General features: G+C 37.7%; 15 protein-coding genes across 15 annotated transcripts; 10 read left to right on the top strand and 5 right to left on the bottom strand. All coding sequences in view use genetic code 12, as the record gives it.

The window, feature by feature from the left end:
• Window positions 1-4,195: 4,195 nt before the first annotated feature.
• PGA46 (Pga46p) lies at window positions 4,196-5,257 on the top strand (the record flags this gene model as incomplete). The annotated part of the gene is made up of 1 exon (XM_051816602.1): window positions 4,196-5,257. The coding sequence occupies one exon, from the start codon at window positions 4,196-4,198 to the stop codon at window positions 5,255-5,257; it is 1,062 nt and encodes a 353-aa protein (XP_051670051.1).
• A 71-nt stretch (window positions 5,258-5,328) lies between these two features.
• On the bottom strand, window positions 5,329-6,387 carry CANMA_004336 (DNA-3-methyladenine glycosylase II; the record flags this gene model as incomplete). The annotated part of the gene is made up of 1 exon (XM_051816603.1): window positions 5,329-6,387. The coding sequence occupies one exon, from the start codon at window positions 6,385-6,387 to the stop codon at window positions 5,329-5,331; it is 1,059 nt and encodes a 352-aa protein (XP_051670052.1).
• Window positions 6,388-6,965: 578 nt separating this feature from the next.
• Window positions 6,966-7,520, top strand: TIM22 (translocation channel protein; the record flags this gene model as incomplete). Its single annotated transcript, XM_051816604.1, has 1 exon — window positions 6,966-7,520. The coding sequence occupies one exon, from the start codon at window positions 6,966-6,968 to the stop codon at window positions 7,518-7,520; it is 555 nt and encodes a 184-aa protein (XP_051670053.1).
• A 139-nt stretch (window positions 7,521-7,659) lies between these two features.
• On the bottom strand, window positions 7,660-8,331 carry CANMA_004338 (uncharacterized protein; the record flags this gene model as incomplete). The annotated part of the gene is made up of 1 exon (XM_051816605.1): window positions 7,660-8,331. One exon carries the CDS (start codon window positions 8,329-8,331, stop codon window positions 7,660-7,662), a length of 672 nt encoding a protein of 223 aa, XP_051670054.1.
• A 403-nt stretch (window positions 8,332-8,734) lies between these two features.
• CANMA_004339 (uncharacterized protein) lies at window positions 8,735-9,184 on the bottom strand (the record flags this gene model as incomplete). The annotated part of the gene is made up of 1 exon (XM_051816606.1): window positions 8,735-9,184. The coding sequence occupies one exon, from the start codon at window positions 9,182-9,184 to the stop codon at window positions 8,735-8,737; it is 450 nt and encodes a 149-aa protein (XP_051670055.1).
• Window positions 9,185-9,305: 121 nt separating this feature from the next.
• On the top strand, window positions 9,306-9,659 carry CANMA_004340 (uncharacterized protein; the record flags this gene model as incomplete). The annotated part of the gene is made up of 1 exon (XM_051816607.1): window positions 9,306-9,659. One exon carries the CDS (start codon window positions 9,306-9,308, stop codon window positions 9,657-9,659), a length of 354 nt encoding a protein of 117 aa, XP_051670056.1.
• A 150-nt stretch (window positions 9,660-9,809) lies between these two features.
• On the top strand, window positions 9,810-11,033 carry TAZ1 (lysophosphatidylcholine acyltransferase; the record flags this gene model as incomplete). Its single annotated transcript, XM_051816608.1, has 1 exon — window positions 9,810-11,033. The coding sequence occupies one exon, from the start codon at window positions 9,810-9,812 to the stop codon at window positions 11,031-11,033; it is 1,224 nt and encodes a 407-aa protein (XP_051670057.1).
• Window positions 11,034-11,173: 140 nt separating this feature from the next.
• CANMA_004342 (uncharacterized protein) lies at window positions 11,174-13,651 on the top strand (the record flags this gene model as incomplete). Its single annotated transcript, XM_051816609.1, has 1 exon — window positions 11,174-13,651. The coding sequence occupies one exon, from the start codon at window positions 11,174-11,176 to the stop codon at window positions 13,649-13,651; it is 2,478 nt and encodes an 825-aa protein (XP_051670058.1).
• Window positions 13,652-13,670: 19 nt separating this feature from the next.
• KAR3 (Kar3p) lies at window positions 13,671-15,713 on the bottom strand (the record flags this gene model as incomplete). The annotated part of the gene is made up of 1 exon (XM_051816610.1): window positions 13,671-15,713. One exon carries the CDS (start codon window positions 15,711-15,713, stop codon window positions 13,671-13,673), a length of 2,043 nt encoding a protein of 680 aa, XP_051670059.1.
• Window positions 15,714-15,944: 231 nt separating this feature from the next.
• RRP15 (Rrp15p) lies at window positions 15,945-16,691 on the top strand (the record flags this gene model as incomplete). The annotated part of the gene is made up of 1 exon (XM_051816612.1): window positions 15,945-16,691. The coding sequence occupies one exon, from the start codon at window positions 15,945-15,947 to the stop codon at window positions 16,689-16,691; it is 747 nt and encodes a 248-aa protein (XP_051670060.1).
• Window positions 16,692-16,981: 290 nt separating this feature from the next.
• On the top strand, window positions 16,982-18,490 carry CANMA_004345 (uncharacterized protein; the record flags this gene model as incomplete). Its single annotated transcript, XM_051816613.1, has 1 exon — window positions 16,982-18,490. One exon carries the CDS (start codon window positions 16,982-16,984, stop codon window positions 18,488-18,490), a length of 1,509 nt encoding a protein of 502 aa, XP_051670061.1.
• A 152-nt stretch (window positions 18,491-18,642) lies between these two features.
• SGT1 (co-chaperone) lies at window positions 18,643-19,806 on the top strand (the record flags this gene model as incomplete). Its single annotated transcript, XM_051816614.1, has 1 exon — window positions 18,643-19,806. One exon carries the CDS (start codon window positions 18,643-18,645, stop codon window positions 19,804-19,806), a length of 1,164 nt encoding a protein of 387 aa, XP_051670062.1.
• A 260-nt stretch (window positions 19,807-20,066) lies between these two features.
• Window positions 20,067-20,924, top strand: GLO2 (hydroxyacylglutathione hydrolase; the record flags this gene model as incomplete). Its single annotated transcript, XM_051816615.1, has 1 exon — window positions 20,067-20,924. The coding sequence occupies one exon, from the start codon at window positions 20,067-20,069 to the stop codon at window positions 20,922-20,924; it is 858 nt and encodes a 285-aa protein (XP_051670063.1).
• Window positions 20,925-21,203: 279 nt separating this feature from the next.
• CANMA_004348 (uncharacterized protein) lies at window positions 21,204-21,923 on the bottom strand (the record flags this gene model as incomplete). The annotated part of the gene is made up of 1 exon (XM_051816616.1): window positions 21,204-21,923. One exon carries the CDS (start codon window positions 21,921-21,923, stop codon window positions 21,204-21,206), a length of 720 nt encoding a protein of 239 aa, XP_051670064.1.
• An 871-nt stretch (window positions 21,924-22,794) lies between these two features.
• TIM23 (protein transporter) lies at window positions 22,795-23,478 on the top strand (the record flags this gene model as incomplete). Its single annotated transcript, XM_051816617.1, has 1 exon — window positions 22,795-23,478. The coding sequence occupies one exon, from the start codon at window positions 22,795-22,797 to the stop codon at window positions 23,476-23,478; it is 684 nt and encodes a 227-aa protein (XP_051670065.1).
• Window positions 23,479-23,583: the final 105 nt, after the last annotated feature.

Genomic DNA, 23,583 nt, shown 5'->3' on the forward strand with positions numbered 1-23,583 from the left:
GGTGGTAGTATTGTAATAAAGTGTAAATAAAGCGAGTGTGTTGGGTTTTGTTTTGGTGGTTGTGGTTGTGGTTGTGGTTGTGGTTGTGGTTGTGGTTGTGGTTGTGGTTGTGGTTGTGGTTGTGGTTGTGGTTGTGGTTGTGGTTGTGGTTGTGTTGTTTTTGTTTGTCCTTTTGGAAGTGGCTGTGATATCTCTCCTTAAAAGACAATAGTTGCAATTAAGTAGCAGTAGTAGTAGTAGTATGTTACACAGTGTGGTTAATTGAACCTTTAGTCTAGTAAGCTATCCCTTGTGATAATATAGCCAGATGGAAATGGTGCGTGGTTGAGTTTTAGGGTGGTTTTTTCAAAAGGAAAAGTAAAAGTCAGAGAAAACGAAAAGACGGGTTTTTACAATTGAAAAAGGATACTAAAGTGTGTGTCTACTTTTTTTTTTATTTTTATTTTTATTTTTATTTTTATTTATTTTTTGTTCCCATTTAATAATGCGTTTATATTCTTTTTTTGTTCTTTGTTGTTTGTGTGATTTACGTGTTCAGGAGTTTAACTCGTTTAGTTTCCGCTTTGCCTCTATCATTAGAGTGCCATGAGTAAAGCGGCGATGCCTAATCAAAGTTAGGGAAGGTCTAGGGATGACTCTCACCGTCAGCACATTGTTGGTGTCGACAAAGGTACATCTAAAAAGTGGTTTGAAATTTATATACTTCGCAACAAATGTTAACACACTAGGTCGTGTACACATGTCCAATACTGTATATAATGTTGTTAGTGAATTGTGTACGTTTGTTTAAAGAGAGACAATACAACACAATACAATTATACTAAATTATTATTTTGTATTGTAGATTTAAAGTTTGTGTAATTATAAACTTTTTCAGTAAGAATTCCTGTATTTAGAGTGGAATAGTCGTAACTAAAATATTTGTTCTAGGTGTATTACACATAATATATATATATATATATATATATATATATAGAATCACCCACATAAGAAACACTTGCAACCAACGCTATGTCAATTGAATGAATCATAACCTTTAGCAAGACAGAAGAAAGGAAACAATAGCTTGTCATCATGTCAATGCCTAATAACCATTGATATACAACGTAACATTCCCTCACTACGTAGCCACCAAAAAATGTAGTGACTTTCATATCTGTACGAACTCCACCTAAAGTCAACCAGCATACCAAAAAACCATTACCATTGGTATCTAATTTCATGGCAGCTGTAGCTAAAACTTTCATATTTTACGCATTTACCATAACTAACCCCAATCGCTCCTCTTTCATATCAAAAATAAAGTTGAAGAAAAAAGAAAAAAGAGAAAAGGGTGCAAGACTATTACGGGCAGAAGAGGAGGAGTCTGGGTTCTGTTACTTTTTACGATAGTGTATCTCTTATATCGCCTGATTCTACTTCTCTTTATAGTCTGTGTGTTGTAATTGCATTTCTAGAACATTGCACTACTAAATCTGTAAAGTTCTATTCTAAGCCTATGCATTGAAAGTTAGCAACACTAAGTTAGTATGTGGTGTGTTTTGTTTTACTTGAAAATGTTTAAAGACCGCATTAAACAACACGAGACAAATTCTTTTTTTCTGCTTCGAGTTTTGTGTAATTTACGTCTAAATATTTTTTATTTCTTGTTCTATTTTTTATTTTTAATTTTTACTTCGGGTCGTACAAAAATAAATTTCTGTTCCGTGAGTAGTACGAGACGGGACGCGGTGGAGGCAAGAGGGAAAAAATATTCTCGGCCGGTAGGTAAAAGGCTGCTAAAAGACGTTCTAAACCCCTTTTCTTCACCCAAAATTTGAAGCCGTTACCAAACTAGACTCACACTAGCCTTTACTTTACTTTACTTTTCTTTTCCTTTCCTTTCCTTTCCTTTCTGTTTAAAAAATTATAGAAAAAAAAAAACACAAATGCTTCACCCCTTGCTGCCCCACCATTCGAACTTAGAATGGCTGGTTCAAAGTATATTTCTTAATATTATTTAGATTTTATTATACACATGCTTAAGCTAATACCCCAAGGTCACGAAAAGTCTCTTCTTTCGGAGTTTAATCTAAAATCCACTACTCTATGGCCGATTTTAAGGCACGACTTTGGATTAATTTTGTTTTTTAACGGCAAGGGAAAGCTCTTAAATCCTTAAACCATTATCTCCGAACCATTGATTTTAGATAATACTTTTTCTTAAGAACCCGCCCTTTCCATCTCAGTTTGGACCTGATTTCATTTCACTTATGATGGAGTATGAGCAATGATAATATTATCGGCAGTGTTGATCTCAGGGACATATCTGTAGGAATCTGTCTTTCATACCTTGTCTTTTGCAAAGATAGGAAGTGTAATATGTATGAACTCGCCCCTCTTTCCAAATTAGGAATGAATTATTCAATTTTGAGAATGTCCTCTTACTTTTTGTTTATCTTTTTTCTATGCACAGTCGGCTATTCTTAAATAGCTTTTGGTTTGTTGCTTTTATTCTTCGTCCTGGTTTAGTTTGCTTTTCTGCATAGACAATAAGGATAATTTTGGGTCTAGCATAATTCAGTTCCACAAGTTCCGGCTTAGAACTTAACACAACAACTCTTGAAAATTTGGAATTAGCCTAGCTCCACCAATGTGTCTGCATCATTAATGTCTTCTTACATCATGTATATCCTTTTCATTTTGCTCTCAATGTTCCTAGATGTATATAATTTTGCAATATCATTTTATTGTTCTCCTGTGGTTATGAAATTTTTAGAAAAATCTACTATTTATTTTGTTCTCTTTTAGTAAAACTGTGCCTGAAATAAACAAATGAAGTAATAAACTAAAACTGGAAATAGCAATCGTATTTGACAAAGATATCGAAGAGATACAGTGTTTTTTTAATTTTTTTTATTCATACTGTATTTTCCAGATAAATATCGCCACCTGTGAGACGAAAAAAAGCCGCACATGTCTCCAAACTAACTAGTTCTGGTCAGTGTATAAGGTTAAAAGTCAGCGGTCAAATTTAACAAGAAAAGTACAGTCAACACCAAGAGTAAGAGAAGCTAGAGAAAAAAAAATATTCTTCGAGGGCTATCAAGGCTCCTGCTGGCATGCTAATGACCATATACAGTATTGCTTAGAACGGAAATCTATTTAGAATACGGAACCACTTTTCTCCCAACCGACTGAACGAGAGGAGGGTTAGCTGGATGTAACGCTTCATTGTAGTCACTGTGACTAAATTACAACTCCAATAGAGCTATTTTACTCTCCAAACCCATTCTGTCTGGCCTCAAACTGAAACAATTACCAAGCCCATCCACATATCTGTCTGTGTGTAACTCCAGTTTGAACTTCATTAATTGTTGTTTTCTTTTGTTGTCTTATATTATTATAATTCTAAATTTCCAACTAGAACAGAACTACATAAATACAAAATTGTGTCGCTTTGGTTTGAAAGTTTATGTTGCACTACTATGAATAATTATGACATTGTTTTATGAACAGTTATGTCGCACAAGTATCAATAAAAAAAAAACACTGTAAAATGAAATTAAGGGGGTCGTCAAAGTAAGGGGAGGGGGGTAAAAAAGGGGTGCTATGCTAAAGTCTTCTATTTAAGAGAATGGTATTTCTTTTCTGGATTATGGGGGGGAGACTTTATCTTAGAATTTTGCCCAAGACGGGTTTTCTTGTTTCAGAATCGTTTGAATAGTGAAGGTGCAATAGTATTATACTGCCTTTTTCTCCCTTGTCAAAGTAATCCACGAGTGCATATGTGTGTACCTGAAAAATACAACAGTGACATAAACTTTCATATGACGATTTGTCCCTGTCACTGCATCAGTTGAATAGATGTGTGAGTCAGTGGGTCCATCCGCAATGCAAAGATTGTGCGAACAAGAAAGACAAACGAAACTACAGGGTGGCGCCTCTCCCCCCTTTTCTCCTAGAGTGAAATGAAGCGGACACAATTCCTGAAGCAAGAGTAAACCTATAGAAGCGTTGCCCTAAAGCGGGCCAAGCCTTTCCCCCTCCTCTTCTCAATCTTGATTGCCTAATCTGGGTGCAAAAAAAAAATAAAAAACATAAAAAAATAAAGGATAAGACAAAGAGTTCAAAATATCAAAATAATTAACAAAAATCACACACCATCTTTCAATCCCCAACAAGCCACTGTACTATCAATTCAATTTTTGAAAAAATGAATGTTCTTCAACTACTACCCTTCGTCATCTTGCCTCTACTTTGCCTCCTCAATGTGATCCAAGCACTTGCCATTACCATAAACGACGTCAAAATTGAAGATCCAGCATTAGTTGTCAAATCCAAATTCAAAAAATACTTGCCTGCTTTACAAAACTCTTTGGAAATACCTATACGTCCTAATCAACAAACCATTCGTGAATCCTTTATTCGTCCTCAAGGTGGTGGTAGTATTGGAGGTGCTTCTCATATCAAGCAGCATGGTATAAAATCGTTTTTTAAAAAGGCAAAAAGTCATTCATCTATTCTGCTGACTCTACTGCTGCTGCTGCTGCTGATGGCACCCCAGCCTACAAATGCTGATGGCACTGATATCAACGATGACCAGGATTTCATATTAAATCAAGTTGACAACGATTCGTTTATTTTCAATACCAGTGATACATCAACAGTTCATTCACGTCCCTCTTGGATAAAAAGTTTCCTCAATTACAAGGCCAAACAAACCATGCTTCATTCCATGTCAATCAACCACAACCACATCCCCTTCTCGCGTAAATCCAATAACCATAGCCCCCATAGCTCCAATCAAAACCTGGACCTGAAATTGAAATCTAAAATCACCGAATATGAAGATTCTTTAAGTAATCCCAATGATATAAAACGATGGGTCCGATTAATTGCCGATAAGCCAAAAGCAGCAAGTAACAACAATGATGGATCTTCAACGGGATCAGCATTCATCTCTTCATCAATCAAAACCAAGAGTTTCTCCAACGGCAACAAATCAAGTGATCAAATTGAAATTGATATTGAAGAATTTATCAATTATCTAATCAATGAACAAGGTTTCAATTCTGAAGACCTACAATTCTTGCGAATGAAGGGCTTGGATTATGGGTTAGGTGAAATTGAACAAGAATTGAATAAATTAAAAGACCAGCAGGGGAAACCAAAAGTGATTAAAATTGGTGGCGAAGAAGACCATAATGTTGGTGGTGGCAATACTTTCAAAGTCAAAGCTGTACTCTTCTTGGCTTCTCTACTCTTGCTGTTTTGAAACAAGTTATCAACTTTGCATAAAAAAATATATATTGATCTCTGGTTTTTATAACTCCCTCTTCTCTTTTTCTAATCTTTATTCAATACATCTATATTCGTAGAGCTCAACCTCCATAAAATCATCATGTATGCGCTTCGAAAAGGTTTGAATTTCTCAGCAACATGAAGCACATACACATCATGAATAGGTTTCCAAGTCCTCTTCGAATCCAGCTTATTGAAAAACTTCGATCTCTTTTTCAACCCCGCTTGTTTGAATTCATCATTGGCAACTTCCTTTTTGGCGCCAGCAAGCACTTCTGGTCTCTGTTCAAGATACTTGGCCATGCCTCGCGCTATACCCAAGTCATCTTCAGCAAACACGTCTAATTCCTCTAATGTAAATAACGCAAACATTTTCGCTGACCATAGTCCAATGCCCTTTAATCGACACAATTCGGTGTAAATTTCATCAATTGGTGCATTGCGATAGAAATCCAATTGTGTGAGCTTGTCTTGTGGATCAGCAAATACTTGACTGATGTGATGGACGTATTTCACTTTAGGTCTCGATAATCCAACACTCCGCAATTGCTCTTCAGACATATCGAGGGTTGCTTTCGCTGTCGGTATTGAACTGTCACCAAATAACGCCTTGAATTTTCCTTCTATTGACTTGGCAGCAGCTCCACTAACTTGTTGTGCAATTACCGATCGAACTAGGCTATACCAGTACAAATGGATACGATCATCATCGGCTTTTGATAGTTTTTCATCAAACCCTCTTGAGCCAAACCCAGAGAAATTTTCTCGTACTACTATGGGATACAATGACGGATCCCTTTCAATACAATATTGGACCCCTTTGATAAACCCAGGAATATGATAATCAATGAATTCTTGCGGTAACGACAAATCCAGGGGAATCTCCACTTGTTGCTTGATGAGTGACGTGTCAGTCTTCTTAATGAGCTGTGGCGGGTTCTTGGGTACTTTCGGTATCGGTTTCGGCTTAGTCTTGTTTTTGCTTACTCCATTAGATTTTGTCTTTTTAATGTCAGTGGGAATATCCGTTGCCAAGGGGTATACTTGAGACGTGTTTTCGGCCGTTTTCAACCCCAGTTTGTTAGATCTTGTAATTGGACCCATTGCAAAGTATCGTTGAATGAAGTGATGGGAATAAAAGCCTCGGTGGAATATAAGTTTCGAAAACAAACCCGTATTGGACGTGGTGAAAACGTGGTGGTTTTGGACGTGACTGGTTATTTTCCTTTTTTTTTTTGCTTGCTCAGGATTGGGCTTGGAGCTGTTAAACGAATAATCTGTTGAAAGTTTGCACTTGATTAATAAGTTATGGATGTTTGCTTATTAGCAGTGTTTAATCTAGTATTAATCTGAAGTAAAGATGGGTGAAGACTGTCTCCACATTGTACCAAACTAGGTATGCCACTGTAAGATCCTATGAGCAAAAGAACCAGTGATATCCTAGATTATGCCTTCAAAGTACTAAATCAATACATCTCCGGGTAGCTTCATGGTACCACAATCCACAATTCAGTACATCTCTTTCTATCCTTTCTTGTATCCATTTTCGTGGGGAAAATCTTCTTGTGGATGAACAAAGAATTGAAGAAAAAAAAAAATTATTTGCAATCGAAATGGACTAACTTCTCGATACCTCATCATCTTCAACCAAGTTATTTCCAAGACAAGCAGGCTTTTCCATCATGAGTATGATCGGTGTATATCAAGGTCCCCAGCCTCCTAAAAAGTCTCTTCAGGAGATGAGTCAACAAGAACAAGCAGAAGAAGGAGCAAAATATTTTATAGATTTCATGCAATCGTGTCCTGGGAAAACAGCCATGGCCGGGGTCAGTGGTTTCGGTCTTGGTGCATTCTTTGGTTTATTCATGGCATCTATGGCCTATGATGTGCCTGTTGGTACTGATGCTGTTAAGCATATTAGTGATTTACCATTCAAGCAACAAATGAAGTTACAATTTACCGATATGGCCAAGAGGTCATACTCATCGGCTAAAAATTTTGGATATATTGGTTTAGTTTATTCTGGTGTCGAATGTACTATTGAGAGTTTCCGAGCTAAACATGATATATACAATGGTGTTAGTGCTGGGTGTATAACTGGTGCAGGCTTGGCAATCAAAGGTGGTCCACAAGCGGCATTTATTGGTTGTGCTGGGTTTGCTGCCTTTAGTTTGGCAATAGACATGTATTTGAATAGTGATGCAGCCCCACCACCAAAGAATGATTATGATATATGAGTCAATATTATTGTTGCGGGGCAAGAGCAGTGAGTTAAAACATGAAGTGAGTGGATCTTTTAATCATTTTAGATTTCGTGTAAATAATACATATAATACAATATTCAAAAGAAGAAATAGGGTTACCCGAGAAACCCATTCAGCAAAAGTAGTAACAATATCGATATTTGAAATCAGCAGCAATTACAGAGCTGGTGAAAAATAGGGCAACTGCGAGAAGAGCCATCAAGATCCAATACCTCGAGTTGTAAATGCCAGTGGTAAACCAAGTTGAGGCGGTCTTTATCCTTGTGTTTTGCAAATTAGCTTTAGCTTTGGCACCCTCGAACTTTCTGAGTAGCTCATCTACTTGTGTATCATTACTTTCGTCTTGTACATTATTAATCTCCATTTTTTGGTTCTTGAGGTCATTTATCAAGCCGAGTATTTCATCAAGTTTAATGTCAATTAATTCAAAGTCGGTAATCTCGTGAGCAATCTCATCTAATTCGTAGTTTAATTGTATCACCTTGTTTCTTATACGTTCTTCAATAGAAGTTTGACTTGGTTTTCGTATACTTGGTGTACGGTTGAATATTCGATAATTGGATTCAGTATTTGCATTATTCTTGGGCAATGATGAAACTCGATGGGAAATTGGAGCTTGTGGACCTGGTGGACCTTGTGTACTTTGTGTACCTTGTGGCATTTCAAATACTGACGTGAATCTGTTGGGTTTAGATTTGTTTTGGTTTGTTGTGGTGGGCAAGTACGATAGCGGCAAAGGATCGCCTAAATTGAATGTTTCTTGTTTGTTAGATTGCCGGTTCATATCAACATTCCTGTTTTGCGAAACTTCACTTGTTGGTGTTAAGGGGCAACAACGCTTACTTCGTTGTGAAATTTGAAAGCGGGTATATGTTTCTGATGATGTAACATAAGTTTCGAAATTCTTTTGTGTCGCTTTGTTTAATGTTTTGGTTTAGTTTCTATTTTCCTTTTTTGGGAACGCGCTTTTTGGTGTGAAATGTAATTTGGTCTTGTACTATATATATAGAGAGAAGTGTTTTTCCAATTTCATCACGATTACAAAAAGTTTAATAGATAGAAGATAGTAGAGGTATATCTGTTTGAATAAAAGAGGTTGGATTTTAAATGTTATGATGAGTCTAAATTAACAGTGATTGACTTTTTAAAGTATTTAGACGACGCGTCTTGGTTCATCTTATTGGTTGCTATTCCACATGCTTATTATATGCTTCCTTCAATAGATAAGTTATGATCCACACCTGGTTGTATCTTGGAACTTTCAACAAATAGGCTTCTTCAGCAACCTCTTTTGCCCTAAGTAGTGCTGATTCTGACTTCAGTGTATCCAATTTGTCATAGTTGTAAAATAACCATGGGAACTTATCTGCAACAAAGTAAGATATGGCAACTATCTCTGTTAATGGATATGAATTCAAAGTGGAAAGTCTGTGTTCCTTATACACGGAAGCAACTATATCATCAATCAACGATGTAAGTCTCTGGTAAATTTGTTGATGAAGTTGGTTCAGTTGTTCTAATTGTAAAATTTTGAGGATATGCCTCTCTTTGAAAACGATGTCAGAAGTTAGAATGAGCAATGTTAGGCCGTATCTTGGTTTCCAAATTCTCTCCCCTTTTGCAAACTCTTGAAACATGACTAGAGTATGAGTTAAAGTTTTTTGTTCGGCACAAATTGTTGCAAAATAAACCTAAAAAAAAGAAAAAACTCAGTCACTAAATATCAGACTAAATATCACAAGACATGCAAAGTACGAAATGAGTTACAATCCCACGAGCGATGCTAGGTTCATCTTTTTACAGAATCAAATTAGGCGCAAGTTGAAAGCAAAGACATTAATATTATCGAACAAGATCTCACCAATACAGTTTAATCAGGTGAACACATTTAACGACGATACAATCCTGGTAGACGTAGCCCAAAAGATAAAGGAGTTAAATACCGTGGTTGATGTGGAAGACTTTTACCACTTGGCTACATCCGATACTTGTCAAGCCATAATGTGCCCTGAAAACTTCGAAGCTTTTATCTACGACACATTTATTCCTGCATTAGAAGAGCAAGCAGACCCAGATGTCAGCCTACCAAATGACTTAATCATGCTTTGGTGAGTAGTGATCTCTGCAGCATACGAATTTATTTTAGTGTTGGCACACACACGTGCTACCAAAGAAAATTCTCAAACATCCAATTTTTTTCAGACATTTCCCTCTTCTCACCTTTGATCCTTAGTTGCCCTTCACTTAAACAGCTGAAATCTAATGTCTTTCCAAGACGTATTGAGACGCGGAGATGAGTTTCTAGAGGAATATCCGAGAACTAACCCACTTTGGAACTACGCGTCACATGCCACGTGCCTATTCATGATTACGGGGTCTAAAATCATCCTCAATACTTTATACAAACCATTCGTACATAATATAGAGAAATTAGATAATGCACTAGCGAAGGCAAGACTGGAGAATAGAGGACTTCTTACAGTGATGAACCACATGTCTGTGGTTGATGACCCAGCGTTCTATGCAGCACTACCCTGGAGATACCATTTAGATATAGACACCATTCGATGGGGGTTTGGTGCCCACAATATTTGTTTTAGTAATGTATTCCAAAGTTGGTTCTTTAACTTGGGAAAGATATTGGGCACGAAAAGGTTTGGGGAAGGTCCGTTCCAAGGCTCATTAGATGCTGCTATTAGAATATTGAGCCCAGATGATACCCTAGATCTTGAATACGAACCTGGCATCAAAGATGAAGCAAAACCGGTGGTTCTTCAGACCGTCAACAATGTCTACAATAAGTCAAACACGGATATGGTAAAATTTATTAAACCGACGCCAGACTCGACCAACGTCTTAATGTCAAAAAGCCCATTCATACGATCCAAAACTTCGTGGTTTCATGTATTTCCTGAGGGCTTTGTGTTGCAATTACAAGAGCCACATGGTAATTCAATGAGGTATTTCAAATGGGGTGTAAGTAGACTCATCCTTGAATCTACAAGGGCTCCTGTCGTCGTGCCCATCTTTACATATGGCTTTGAGAAAGTTGCTCCAGAACATAGTGCTGAAGAAGGTATTAAAAGGTGGTTACCTGCCAACATGGGTGCTGAGATACATTTGACCATAGGAGATGCAATTTCTGATGAAAAGATTGAGCGTTATAGACAAGAGTGGAGGAAGTTGGTTGTCAAATATATCGATAAATCAAACCCAATGGACTTGTCAGAGGAGTTGAAAACCGGTCAAAAAGCTCTTGCTTTGCGTAGCTCACTTGCCGCTTTCTTACGTGACAATGTTTTGGAAATTAGAAACTCAATTGCATCATTCAAACCAGAGGATCCGAGGTTTAAAGATCCAAAATTTTGGAAGACGTACACTAACACAGAGGGTATGAGTGATGAGGACGTTAAATTCATCGGCAAAAACTGGGCCATTAGAAGATTTCAATCTCACTTACCCGAATTTGAAGAAGATACTAAATAGGATAGAGTAGAGACTGTACATAGAAAACTGAATTGTATATATTGAGTTTACCCCAAAGCTTGTGGGAATGGGAAGCAAAAGAAAAAAAAAAGTTCGGCTGTGAAAAATGGATCTAAGCAACTAGGCATCAGCATCATCAAATGATTCCACATTTTCGAAAAGCTCTTCTACCTTCTAAACTACGATCTTGGAAACAGGACCCGAGGGTCTCGATTAGATTCCTAGCGAAGCTACCGAAACACCCAAAAATTGTTGTTGAAGAGCCCAAGTCGTACTCGAATCCAAGCATTCAACAATATCACGATGAGTTTACAACATACTTGACAGACACAAAATTACCAAATAAGCTAAAGCGAAAGCTTGTTTTCTCAAAAATAGAGGACCTAATTCAGCAGCCTGTTGGAACAGAGGGTATCAACCTTTTAAGTTATGTTTTAAAGAATATCACTGAAAACAGACTGAATGAACCCATACCGTTGGGTTTGGCAGTGAAAATATTTAACAATACGTACAATTATTTGCTTCTGGAGCGTCCCGATTTCCTTGAACGACTTATGAGGCAGTTGATTGCCAATGGAAATGAACTACCTGATCAAACGCTAATACTATGGATGGACTTTGTTTCTCGTCAACTGGTGGGTGTCGAAAATATTTATCACCGATTGGAGTACCGAATGAATGATGAGTTTGTTGACAAGTATTTTGACTTTTTAAAGAGTAACCACAGGTTGAACCTTGGTATATTTGAGTCTTTGTGCAAAGTGCGGGTGAATGATTCGTTTGTATATGCGTTGAATGAATATGTCGAAAGTTTGTTTGGGGATGAGCTCCCAGAAGTGCACTGTTTTGAGGATTTGGAGAAAAGTTTGGACAGAGTACAGATGTTGGTTTCCGATGTGATAGAAAAGATTGACACAAAGAAGTTGTCGGTTCCTGCCTTATTTGCCATATTTAAATTGAATGAGGAATTTTTACAGGTTCTGGCAAGCTCACAAGCGGAAGCGGGCAGACTGAAACTTGTCCATGGGTTAGCACTTAGAACCAATGAGGTGTTGGATACTATAAAGGGCCAAATAGGGCAAGATGGTACGTTAATGGAGTCGCTTTTATTTGCTGCTAGACGATACAATATGAAGTTGTGCAACGCATCGGCAAAATTAATCCTTAGTGATCAGAAGTGCTCCTCTGCTATGAAGATCGAAGCAAAGTTGATGAATGAGATTCTTCTGCAGCAGAAATTGGAGGTAATTTTGAAATCAGAAGAGGTTTCAGAGGAAATTTTTGAAGCAACGATACAAGCAGTTTCAATATCGCATCCTCATTTGACGGATGTTGCGTTTGATTACTACAGGGCCAATGGGTTGCTTCCTTCAGCAAAAGTATTCAAGGCAATGCTTGACCTGGCAATAAGTGAAAATAATTTTACGCTAGCATTCAAGATATTCACAGACTCCACATCTTATCTCCAATGGCCTGACTACTATGACGATCTTGCCATTGCAAAATCATTAAATGACCTTATACAATGTGTTGTTGCAAATACACCTATTAGAGATTCATTCCCCATGTTTCAAAAAATAAAAGCGCAATTACAGCAGCCAATAAATATTGACTCAATCAATGTAATGTCCCTGGCTATGTTGGAAGCCAATTTGGTGGGAGATGTCCTTGAAATGCTCAAAAGGGAACTTCCCCGAATCAAAGACGAAAAATTACGATTACCCATTGACAAGCCATTTGGACACAAGTACCTCCAATTGTTCAATACGCTTCACACCTACGCAATCAGCAACACATTTGATAAATCAGTGGCTAATAACTGGTATTTATTCACACACTTGTACAAGTATTTTCATATACCTCCTGATTGCATACTTCCAACGCTAAAGTTTTTCTGCCAACATGAGAGATGGAACGGTGCATTGTTAATTTTTAATAAAATGGTTGATCAGCACCAGTTGCATGGAGACCACTCGTTTCCACCACCTTCTCCAGAAATATACATGTATCTTTTGAATGAGTTTGGCGACAAGTTGTACGAAGAAGGCGTGATTCAGCTTCATGACTGGCTAAAGATGGATACGAATATTCCTCGTGTGGGGTTGGAGCTCACAAATGTGATTATGAATGCATACTGTAATCTTCAAGATGTGGCCAAAGTGCGTGATTTATTCATTGCTGCCAACGTCAATGATAAAGTTGACGAAGAGAGTGCCATTATCATGATCAAAGCTTATACATACAATGACCTTCACTATGTGGAAAAGTTCTGGGACAACTTGTCAAAATTTGGCTTGGTTCCAAACTACGACATGTACAAACAGTACTTGATTGCCTATGCATATTATGGCAAGACAGAGAAGGCTTTCGAATTAGTGGAAAGGATTGATGAATATGATTTAAATGTAAGTGAAGACTTGTTGCTCAACCTTCACAATTACTGTTACATAGAGGACAAGCAACACGAGATAAAAGAATGGGCAAGGACAAATTTCCCGCAATTGTGGAATAACGTTGAAAAATCCGGTTTGCTCATCGAGGCCACTGGCTACAAACCTCATGAGCATTTCTTGGTCGATGGATCAATAGAAGAAAAACCAAAACTTATAGATAAATAGACACACATTCTTGTACATATTATTGGCCCAATTTAGTGCTATTTACTTTTGTAGCAAACCTAAGTGAGTTGATTGTCTCATTAAAGTTTGAACTCAATGGAGATATATTGACAAACATCAAAGTTTTTGAATTTCCACCAAGACTGTGTTTCAACAAGTAGGTCAATTTGGAGTTTCTATAAGGGATGTGCGATCCTTGGTTCGAATTCAAGGATGAAATGACGTCACCAACAGCGGATAATGATTTATTAATTGCTTGAGTTTCCTTCAATCGTTCCCCTTCAACTTGTGAAACATTTATCCGTTCTGAGCCGGCTAGATCTATGAGGTTCAATGTGCCAAAAGTTTTCACTCCAGTGGCATTGTTGGAACCCTTTATATCAATGATGAATATTGAATGTGAACGAGACGACTTGTCATTTGATTTTGTAGCGGCCGTGCTTCTTCTTTTATTCACCTGTTCAAGAATAGAGTTTGCCTGCAGCGGCGACGTGATTGGAATAGTTGTGATATTTGTGATTGTAGTCTTGCAGTTGATGTCATCATGTTTAATTTCGTGTTTTTCAATCAGTTGAGGATTTAAAAGATCAATAATGTTTTCATTATATATCTCAATAAACTTGCCCGTGATTTCGTACTCCCATTGCTGCTCTTGTACATCCAATTCTTTAATATCGTCAAATACCTTCTTTATTGATAGCGGTATCATACCATTAGCAGGATGGGACATGGTGAATGTCTTTCCGGACCCTGTTTGCCCATATGCAAAAACGCAAACATTTAAACCATCAATGCAACTCTGAATCAATTGGGAATACTCTTCAAAAATGAATTCATTTGCGTGATTCATGGAAAAGATTTTGTCAAATTGGAACATGTAGGAGCTTGAAGAGTTGGATATTCCCACATTTTCTTTCACTATAGATAGTTCCTGCTTAGCGTCTTCATTCAAGTCATCATCGGGCAATTCAAATTTTATGAGTTTAGAATCTGCAGACACAGCCCTAATACGACAAAACACCCGAATATTTCCTTTCAAGTCTTGCAATTGGGAATGTAGTTTTCTTCTTTTCGTCTCCTGATCGACCAATTCCACCTTCATTCTTTTGATCTCAAACCTCATTCGGGCTAACTCTTCATTCCGTAACTTTGATGTGCTTTCCAACCCAGTCATGCATTTATCCATGTCCGTTATTTGGTTTTTAGTGGTGTTGATATCCCTTTGTTTGTCGGAATTCTTGGATTGTAGTTGATTGAGTATGGAATTGTACTTGGTATACTCCTTCTGCTTGCTCGGAATGCTGATTTCGTTAATCTCGTTAATCTTACTATTGAGATTTCTGATGCTGTGCTTCACAGAAGCAGACTTCTCTTTGTTGATTAACTTAAGCTGACTCAATTTCTCTCGACGTGTTTCTTCCTCTTGTTTGAACGACCTTTGGGCTGAGTCTATTTTCTGTTCCAACTCGCGGCTCAGATTTTCCTTCTTTTCTTGTAGGGCTTTTATGTTATAATTCAAATTTTCAATAACATCCAAGTATGTGCTTTGCTTTTCCTGAAGCATCTTGTCAATCTCCGCAGCAATTTCTTCTTTTCTCAAATTCAATCGTTCTTGATGCTTAACCATCATCTCCTGACTCTCTATATCAAATTTATGTTGCAATTCTCTCATAGAAGACTCTTCAAATTCGTTTAGCTTTTCAACGTCTAGTTTCAATTCTGTCAATTGTCTGTCAAGATTTAAATACTTGCTTTCCACCGTGAAGTTAGTGAGGGTTTGCGATTCAACTTGGGTTCTCAACGTCATTAAGCTAGTATTCAACAGATCCAAGTCCTGTTCCTTTTCATTAATTTGCTGTCGCAATCTATGTGCATCAGATATTGTGAATCCACTTGGTCTAGTAGTTGCTGGTGTAAATCTTCTCATCTTTGTTGTTTGAGCTGGTTCTCTTCGGCGTGTACCTGGCAGTGAAGTGATGGAGTTAGCTAAGTGTCCCTTGAGTGCTACATCCCTATTTAAAAAAACATTCTCCTTATCCTCTAATTCATATTTGTCACTCATTCTGTCTTGGCTTATTTGCAAAGTTGGACTTTATGTTTCAAATCGGTAGTGGAAATGTTTTGTTTATTTATGTTTTTGAATCTTTTGTCGCAATAATTAATGTCGTAAAACAAAGTTGACGACAATTGAAGAAAAACCACAAAAAGTTTGATACAAAAGCGCGATGGGGGATATTTTGAGATGAGAAGAGTAACTGTTAACTTCTTACCAACTTGTACATATATACCCACAATGGCAAAGGAAGCCAAGATCAAGCCTATACTAAAGAATAAACGAGAAACTACTCCAGTTAAATACACTTCCAAGTCCAGCAACTTAACTAGCCAACCATCTGATTCCTCAGGTGAAAAAAGCGAAGAAGAAAGTAGCTTGGATGAGGAAAAGGAGTCAGACTTAGACGAAGATGATGAGGTAGATGTTGCTGATGTGTCAAGTGGCGACGATTCTGATGATGTCGATAGTGAGGAAGACCCAGTAGAGGAAGAAGATGATAGTTTCCCATTGAAGAAAAAGCAAAAGAAGAACAGGGACGACGGGTCTGAATCTTTTGCCAATGCATTTAATTCGATTATCAACTCCAAATTAAAAGCATATAATAGAAAGGACCCAATCTTAGCCAGAAACAAAACCACGCTAAAGAAGCTAGAGGGTGAAAAATTGGAAAACAAAGCCAAAAGAGCGTTATTGTTGGAAAAGAAACAATTTCAAGATAAGCATAGAGTTAAACAGTTGTTGCCAGTGGCTTCAGAAGGGTCTGACTCGAGCAATATACGAGAAATTTTGGATAAGGAGAAGCAGATGAAAAAAGTTGCCCAGAAAGGTGTAGTAAAGCTATTCAATGCTGTCTTGTCGACGCAACTTAAAACTAACCAGGAGGTTACCAAAGTTCAAGCTGGACAAAGTCGAAAAGAGGAGTTAATGACTGATGTGTCTAAGGAAAAGTTTATGGATTTGATTGCTGCTGCTGGTGAAGATTAAAGATAGAGACAGACTCTGTCCCTCGGCAATTTTTTGTATTCTCTCTCTATAACTTTAATGCAACAATATATATAGTTTGCGCTCTCTATATATATTTTTATCTATATATGGATATTTTGGTTTTTTTTTGTGTGTGTGTGTGAAGTTTATACTGTTCTTCCGAGAATTGGCATTTTGCTTATTAATTGCAAAGTGGGGGTGAAGATATAGTATCCTTTATAAACAGAGTTATTCACAACTATGAGAACGTGCTTTAGCTGAGCACTGATTCCAATTGGTAATATTTCATCATGCATAGGTTCGGTAGTACATCAAGACATTCAATTGACAATTATGAGCCCTCGAGGCCGTCGATTCAGGAATCGAGGAGTTCTTCTCGTACCAGTTTAAGTGACGATGAACTTTCGATTGAAATTGAGACTAGACATACGTCAAGTAACCATTCTGTGGACTCTCATGATTTGGAGCCGCTGCAGAGTGCTCCTCTTTCTGGTGAAGTCTTGATGACATCAACAAACCCACCAAAGAATAGATGGAGGATACTTTCGTGTGTTTTGTTTAATTTTACTGGAGGATTCAGCGATGCTGCTCCTGGTGCTTTATTGCCTTACATTGAAGCTGCATACGGTATCAATTACGCAGTGACCTCCTGTATTTGGATCGGCAACGCAATTGGTTTTATAGTGGTGGCTTCCATGTCTCACAAAATCCAGCCGTGGTTGGGAAAGAGATATTGCTTCCCTGTGGCGAACTTGTGCAGTTGCATTTTCTATGCCTTGGTTTCAAGTGGCACGGTATTCCCCGTTATTGTTATTGGGTTCTTTTTTGGTGGTTGTGGATTTGCAATGGCCGCGGCACAGTGTAACATCTTTCTAAGTCGGCTAGATAAACAGTCTACGTATTTGTCGTACTATCATGGTGGATATGGTATTGGAGCCACAGTCGCACCATTAATAGCCACCAGTATGGTGAACAGGGGTATTAAATGGCATTACTTTTACTTGATCTTGCTTGGAATGATGATAATAACTGCACTCAATTTGTTTTACTCGTTTGAGAATGCTGACGAGGATTTGAAACCGTGGGATCATGATGAGGATGTGTCCCAGGGAATCGAAATGTCGGATTTGGGTGATAGAGGCGATACTACAAATGCTACATCCAAGCCACCTCTGGATATGATCTTGGCCTTGCAAAACCATGTCACATGGTTGATTGCTTTCTTTTGTTTATTCTATCAAGGGGCAGAAGTGTCTTTGGCTGGATGGATTGTGACCTACTTATTAGACTATAGACACTCAAGTGAGAAGACAACAGGTTATGTTGCTTCCGGCTTATGGGCTGGGTTGACACTAGGACGGTTGATATTGACTCGCCCAATTCACAAATACATCGGGTTGAAGCGAGGGGTTGTTGTGATTTCAGTATTGTCAATTGTGTTGGTGGGCTTGACCTGGGGAATCACATTATTTGTTCTCGAGGCCGTACTAGTGTCAATAGCCGGAGTCTTTATAGGTCCAAACTATCCTTTACTAGTTACATTCAGTGCTCAAAAAGGTTTAATTCCTAGAAAAATTCAGTTGGTGTCATTGACAATAATGACTGCGTTTGGGTCTTCTGGTGGGGCATTGTTTCCATTCATTGTGGGGTTGTTGTCAGAAAAGGTAGGCACGTTTGTTGTTTTGCCTGTATTTATTGCCTTGTACACTTCCATGACAATACTTTGGTTAATGTTGCCTAATTTTGAAAGACGCAAGGAAGCAAAGGGGAAATTAGCCTTTTTAGCAAGGATTTGGTAAAGGCAGTTTACCCGTTTGTGTAGATGTTATATATATAAGGTAACAACAACAGCAAAAAAATAGCGCGAAATTGAATCAGAATATTGTAGAAGCTTTTTTTTTTTTGAAACCAGTAGACGTATACCACGAGAGCTACTATCAGTACCGAAGCCATGGCTATTGAGAAATTAATTAAGGAGGGTGATGAGGCAATCAAGTCAAAGGATTACCTAGGTGCAATTCAATTGTTTTCGCAAGCCATTAAAGAAAACCCACAAGCGTTTCAAGCGTTTCTTAAGCGATCAGTAGCATATCAAAAGTTGAAGAATTTGGATCAAGCTAAAGGAGATATTTCCACTGCGTTTACAATTGCAAATGATAGAGGAAGAAGATCTGATATTGGGTTGTGCTATTTCAAGTTGGCATTGGTGTATTACCAGGAAAAGAAGATAAAGATGGCATTGTCCCAATTTAAGAAAGCACAAGAGTACGATTGCAAGGAGTCCACTATCGAGTTTTGGAAGAATAAATGTGAGTTTGACTTGAAAAACCACCCGGAGTGGGATGTTGAGGAAAGCGACGATGGTGACGATGATGTTGATGTGTTTCAAACCCAAGACCTGGATGTGGTTGAGGAGAAAAAGAAGGATTTGCCAAAAATTGAGGAGCTAAGTGTAGACGAGGACGAGACGAAGCCACCAAAGGAGCAGCGGGAAAATGATGCTAAGGGATCGACAAATGTCGACGTTATCAACAAGATTGCTCCTTTAAATGTCAAAATTAGAGATGATTGGTATCAAACTAATGAGGAGATTATCATTACAATTTACGCTAAAAACGTAAAGGAGGATAAACTAGATGTTCACTTTGAGCAAAACTCTGTATCGATATCATTCCCTGGTGCCACTGGATCCGAATACAATTACAACCTTGATCCATTATATGCCGAAATTGACGCTGCAGAATCCAAATACAAACTTTACTCAACCAAGTTGGAAATCACATTGAGGAAGAAGGAATCGGGAAAATGGCCATCGTTGGAAAAAGAGCAAGATGCCTCGACTCAAGAAGAACCTAATGCTACTGCCTATCCTTCTAGCTCCAAGAAGAAGATCAACTGGAATAATTTTAAAGTAGATGATGATAAGGATGGTGAACAAAAGGACTTTTTCCAAACTTTGTTTAAAGATATGGATGAAGATTCAAGACGAGCCATGATGAAGTCCTATGTGCAGAGTAATGGTACCGTGTTGACGACTAATTGGGAAGAGGCGCGAAATAAAGAGTTTGAAACATCGCCACCGGAAGGAATGGAGGCAAAGAAGTGGGGAGTATAGTTAGAAGCTGTGCTGCATCCAATGCTGGTTATGTATCTGTGTAGTTGACAAAGTTATTGCTAATGAGTAATATTGTTAACAACTGAGTTGTAGTTCGTAGAATTTAACTCCGAACATTGGGGTAAAAAAAAAAAAAATAAAAGAAAAATTGCGCAACGTTCACAAGATGCTTAACTGTTCTTTTATTTTATTTTTCTGTTCAGATTGGGAATTTAATTTTTGCCTCCATTTTGAACAAAGAGTCTTTATTTTCCATCTGAATGATCCTCAGATCCTTTCCAACTGCTACTACTACTACTACTACTGCTGCTGCTGCTAGACTACTCAATCACTTTAAGCAATTACGGAAAATGCATATTGAATCAATTCCTATGAGATGGGGCCACGGAGATAATTATGCCTACTTGTTGATTGACGATAAATCGAAAAATGCCTGGTTAATAGATTCAGCAGTTCCTGAAGAAGTCACATCTTATATCAATTCGAAAAGGCTACAATATGAGTTGAAGGCTATTGTTAATACTCATCACCATTATGATCATTCTGATGGTAACCCATTTTTCCATAAAAAGTATCCTGATTTGCCAATTATTGCTGGCAAAGATTCGCCATTGGTGACATACACACCATCACATGAAGAAGTGATAGACTTGGGAGATAATTTGTCAATCACTGCCTTACATACTCCTTGCCATACTCAGGACTCGATATGTTATTATGTCAAAGATGCCAAGACTGGAGAAAAGGCAGTTTTCACAGGAGATACGTTATTCATTAGTGGATGTGGTCGTTTCTTTGAAGGCACCGGTGCTGAAATGAATGTTGCTTTGAATAAAATATTGGCCAATTTACCTAAAGATACTAAAGTCTACCCAGGTCACGAATATACTAAATCAAATGTCAAATTCTCAAGCAAGATCTTGCAAAATGAGGCCATTGATAGGTTGAAACTGTTTTGTGGCGAGAATGAATACACTACTGGAAAGTCAACCATTGGTGATGAATTACAGTATAATCCGTTTATGCGATTGCAGGATCCTCAAGTGCAAGAAAAGACTGGCTTGAGTGATCCGGATGAGGTGATGGACAAGCTACGTGAATTGAAGAATAACTCTTAGCTGGGATATATTTATGTATTGAAATGGAGTTTTTATTTATTTATAAGCAGTGTAGATGCTATTTCGATTCTAGAACTAGGCAGTCTCTATGTTGTTGGTGTATGGTAGTACAGGGTAATAATGAGGTTATGTGAGGTCTCCCATACACACACACCCCTCCTTGTTGCATTAGACTTCTAATTTCACTATTCTACCCTATGACTGCAATCGAATTTAACGGTATTGCAACAAATAGTCTTCATAAAATGTGCAATTTTCCGTTTTCCATTTTCTGCCACTTTACAATCGTATAAAGTTTGGTTTCTTTTCATCATCAATAAACAATTCCGGTTGCCAAATCTCAATCAATTCCAAATCATATTCAAATTTCCCCATGGCGAATTTTTCATATTCTTCAAATATACCAGAAAGACACCATCCTTGAAGTAATTTTCTCATCAATCCTATAAATAGCCCCGTTCGATGCTTACCTTTATTCGAATGAACCAAGATGGGGTAATTTGATTTATCCAAGATCAAATGCAATGCAGTTGTTAAACTGGCCAAACTCTGTTCATTTTCTTGTGATTTGTTGAATGGTTCTTGTGAGGATTCAATTAGGAGATTGTGAAATGTGATTTCATTCTGATTGTTGATCCAGTTGACATATTGGTTGAATATTTCCGTTGAGCCATCCTTATCCTTTTTCTTCTTCTTCTTCTTTTTGATGGTGGATGATGACGGTGATAGTGTTTCGTGGCCCAAATCGCCGAGATATATAATTGTTTTGAGATTGAGTTGTTGGAGGAAAGGGTAGTTGATTTCCATGGGGAACCCAGATCGATAAATGCCGTCTTCAACTAACGAGAAGTTCAATGGCGGGACAAGATTTAGGTGGATCTGCGACTCTATAATTGGTAATTGTTGTTGATCTGGCATTGAATTTCTGAGGGATTCTGCATATGTATGGGGTTTGTCAGCATTCAGAGGGGGTTCCAACGACGGGCTTGTATCTGTCATTGTGTCTGGTTGGGAGAGTGTATGCCTGTTTACAAGTTTATTTCTTTCCTATAATTTGATCTAAATGGGAATGCTAGTGCAAGAATTGTACTTCAAAAGTCTGGTAATTTCCTCACACCTGCTTATATGCAGGTCTCGACAAGACTACCTCAATGAATGTAAATGAAACGCCAGTTAGAGCTGACTAGCACTTTCAACATAAATGGGAAACTGATCAGTCAGTAGCTGCTCTTCTTTATAAAGAACAGCAATCTTTCTTTTTTTAAAGTTGTGGAACAGTAGAGTCAAAATGAGGTGTTATATATATATATATACAAACCAGCCATAAAGAGTAAAACAAAATTTTTAAATAGTCTTCTCTCTACTAGAAGTTACCTACTTCTACTATTCAATGCTCCAAACCAATTGAGTGTTTATGTCTGATGGATGATGTATATTTAATTTGCAACCTTTTGTTCAAAGTCTTTTGTTTGATTTTTGTATTCCGATCGGTTACTCTTTTAAAGAAGAGACTGAGAGACAAACAAACAAACAAACACAGAGAGAGAGAGACAGAGAGAAAAATTTTAATTTTAATTTTTCAAACTTCAATAAATTTTTTTTTTTTTTTTGCATTTCATTAATCAAACGGGTTATTAAGTGCTATTGTTATACATATATATACATCCTTGTCTTGGAAGTTCTATAAACTTATTTGGCATTCAGGAAATCATCAAACGACACCCTATTTTTGGCTTGTAACATTACCTTGTCTACGTTAGATAATTTTGCAAAGTTTTCCACAATTACATCATCAAAACCAAATCTAAACTTCACCCATCACATCTTTTAAAAGACCATACATATACATATACATACAACTCATAGCAATATGTCTTGGATATTTGGTAAGCCCCAACAACAACAGCAGCAACAACAGGCTTCTTCAAATGATGAGTCACTTAAAGAAAGATTAGGATTCGACCCAAAAGAAGTCTCCGATGTACAAACCATCATATCAACCCCAGGTTCAATCCACAACAACGCATCTAATAACACTTCCACCTCCTCATATGCATCATTGCTCCATCCATTAGCCGGATTAGACAAAGGAATCGAATACTTGGACCTCGAAGAAGAAAAATTAAACCAAGTCGAAGGTTCTCAAGGTATAATCCCCAGCAGATCATGGACCGATGATTTATGTTATGGAACTGGTGCCGTATACCTCATTGGTCTTGGATTAGGTGGGTTACTGGGTTTCCAGCACGGTGTAAAAACTTTACCGGCAAATTCTCCGGGCAAAGTTCAATTGAATCATATTTTGAACAATATTACCAAAAGAGGACCATTCTTGGGTAATAATGCCGGTGTGTTAGCATTGACCTATAATTTAATTGACTCGACTTTGGATGGTGTTAGGGGTAAACACGATGATGTGAATTCGGTGGTGGCTGGTGCGTTGGCTGGGGCATTGTTTAGAAGTAGTAAAGGGTTGAAACCTATGGCTTATTCGAGTGCGTTGATGGCAGGTGCTGCTGGATTATGGTGTGGTCTTAAGCATGGATTGAAGTAAATGGTGAAGTAAAGGAGAAAGAGAAGGAGAAGGAGATACAGAGGAGATTTAGCAGTGTGATACTAACGACGAAAAGAATGATGTTTTTTTGTACATAAAGGGTTA

This window comes from Candida margitis (genome assembly GCF_024628925.1).
Source record: "Candida margitis strain CBS 14175 chromosome Unknown scaffold52, whole genome shotgun sequence".
Lineage (NCBI taxonomy): Eukaryota > Fungi > Ascomycota > Pichiomycetes > Serinales > Debaryomycetaceae > Lodderomyces > Lodderomyces margitis.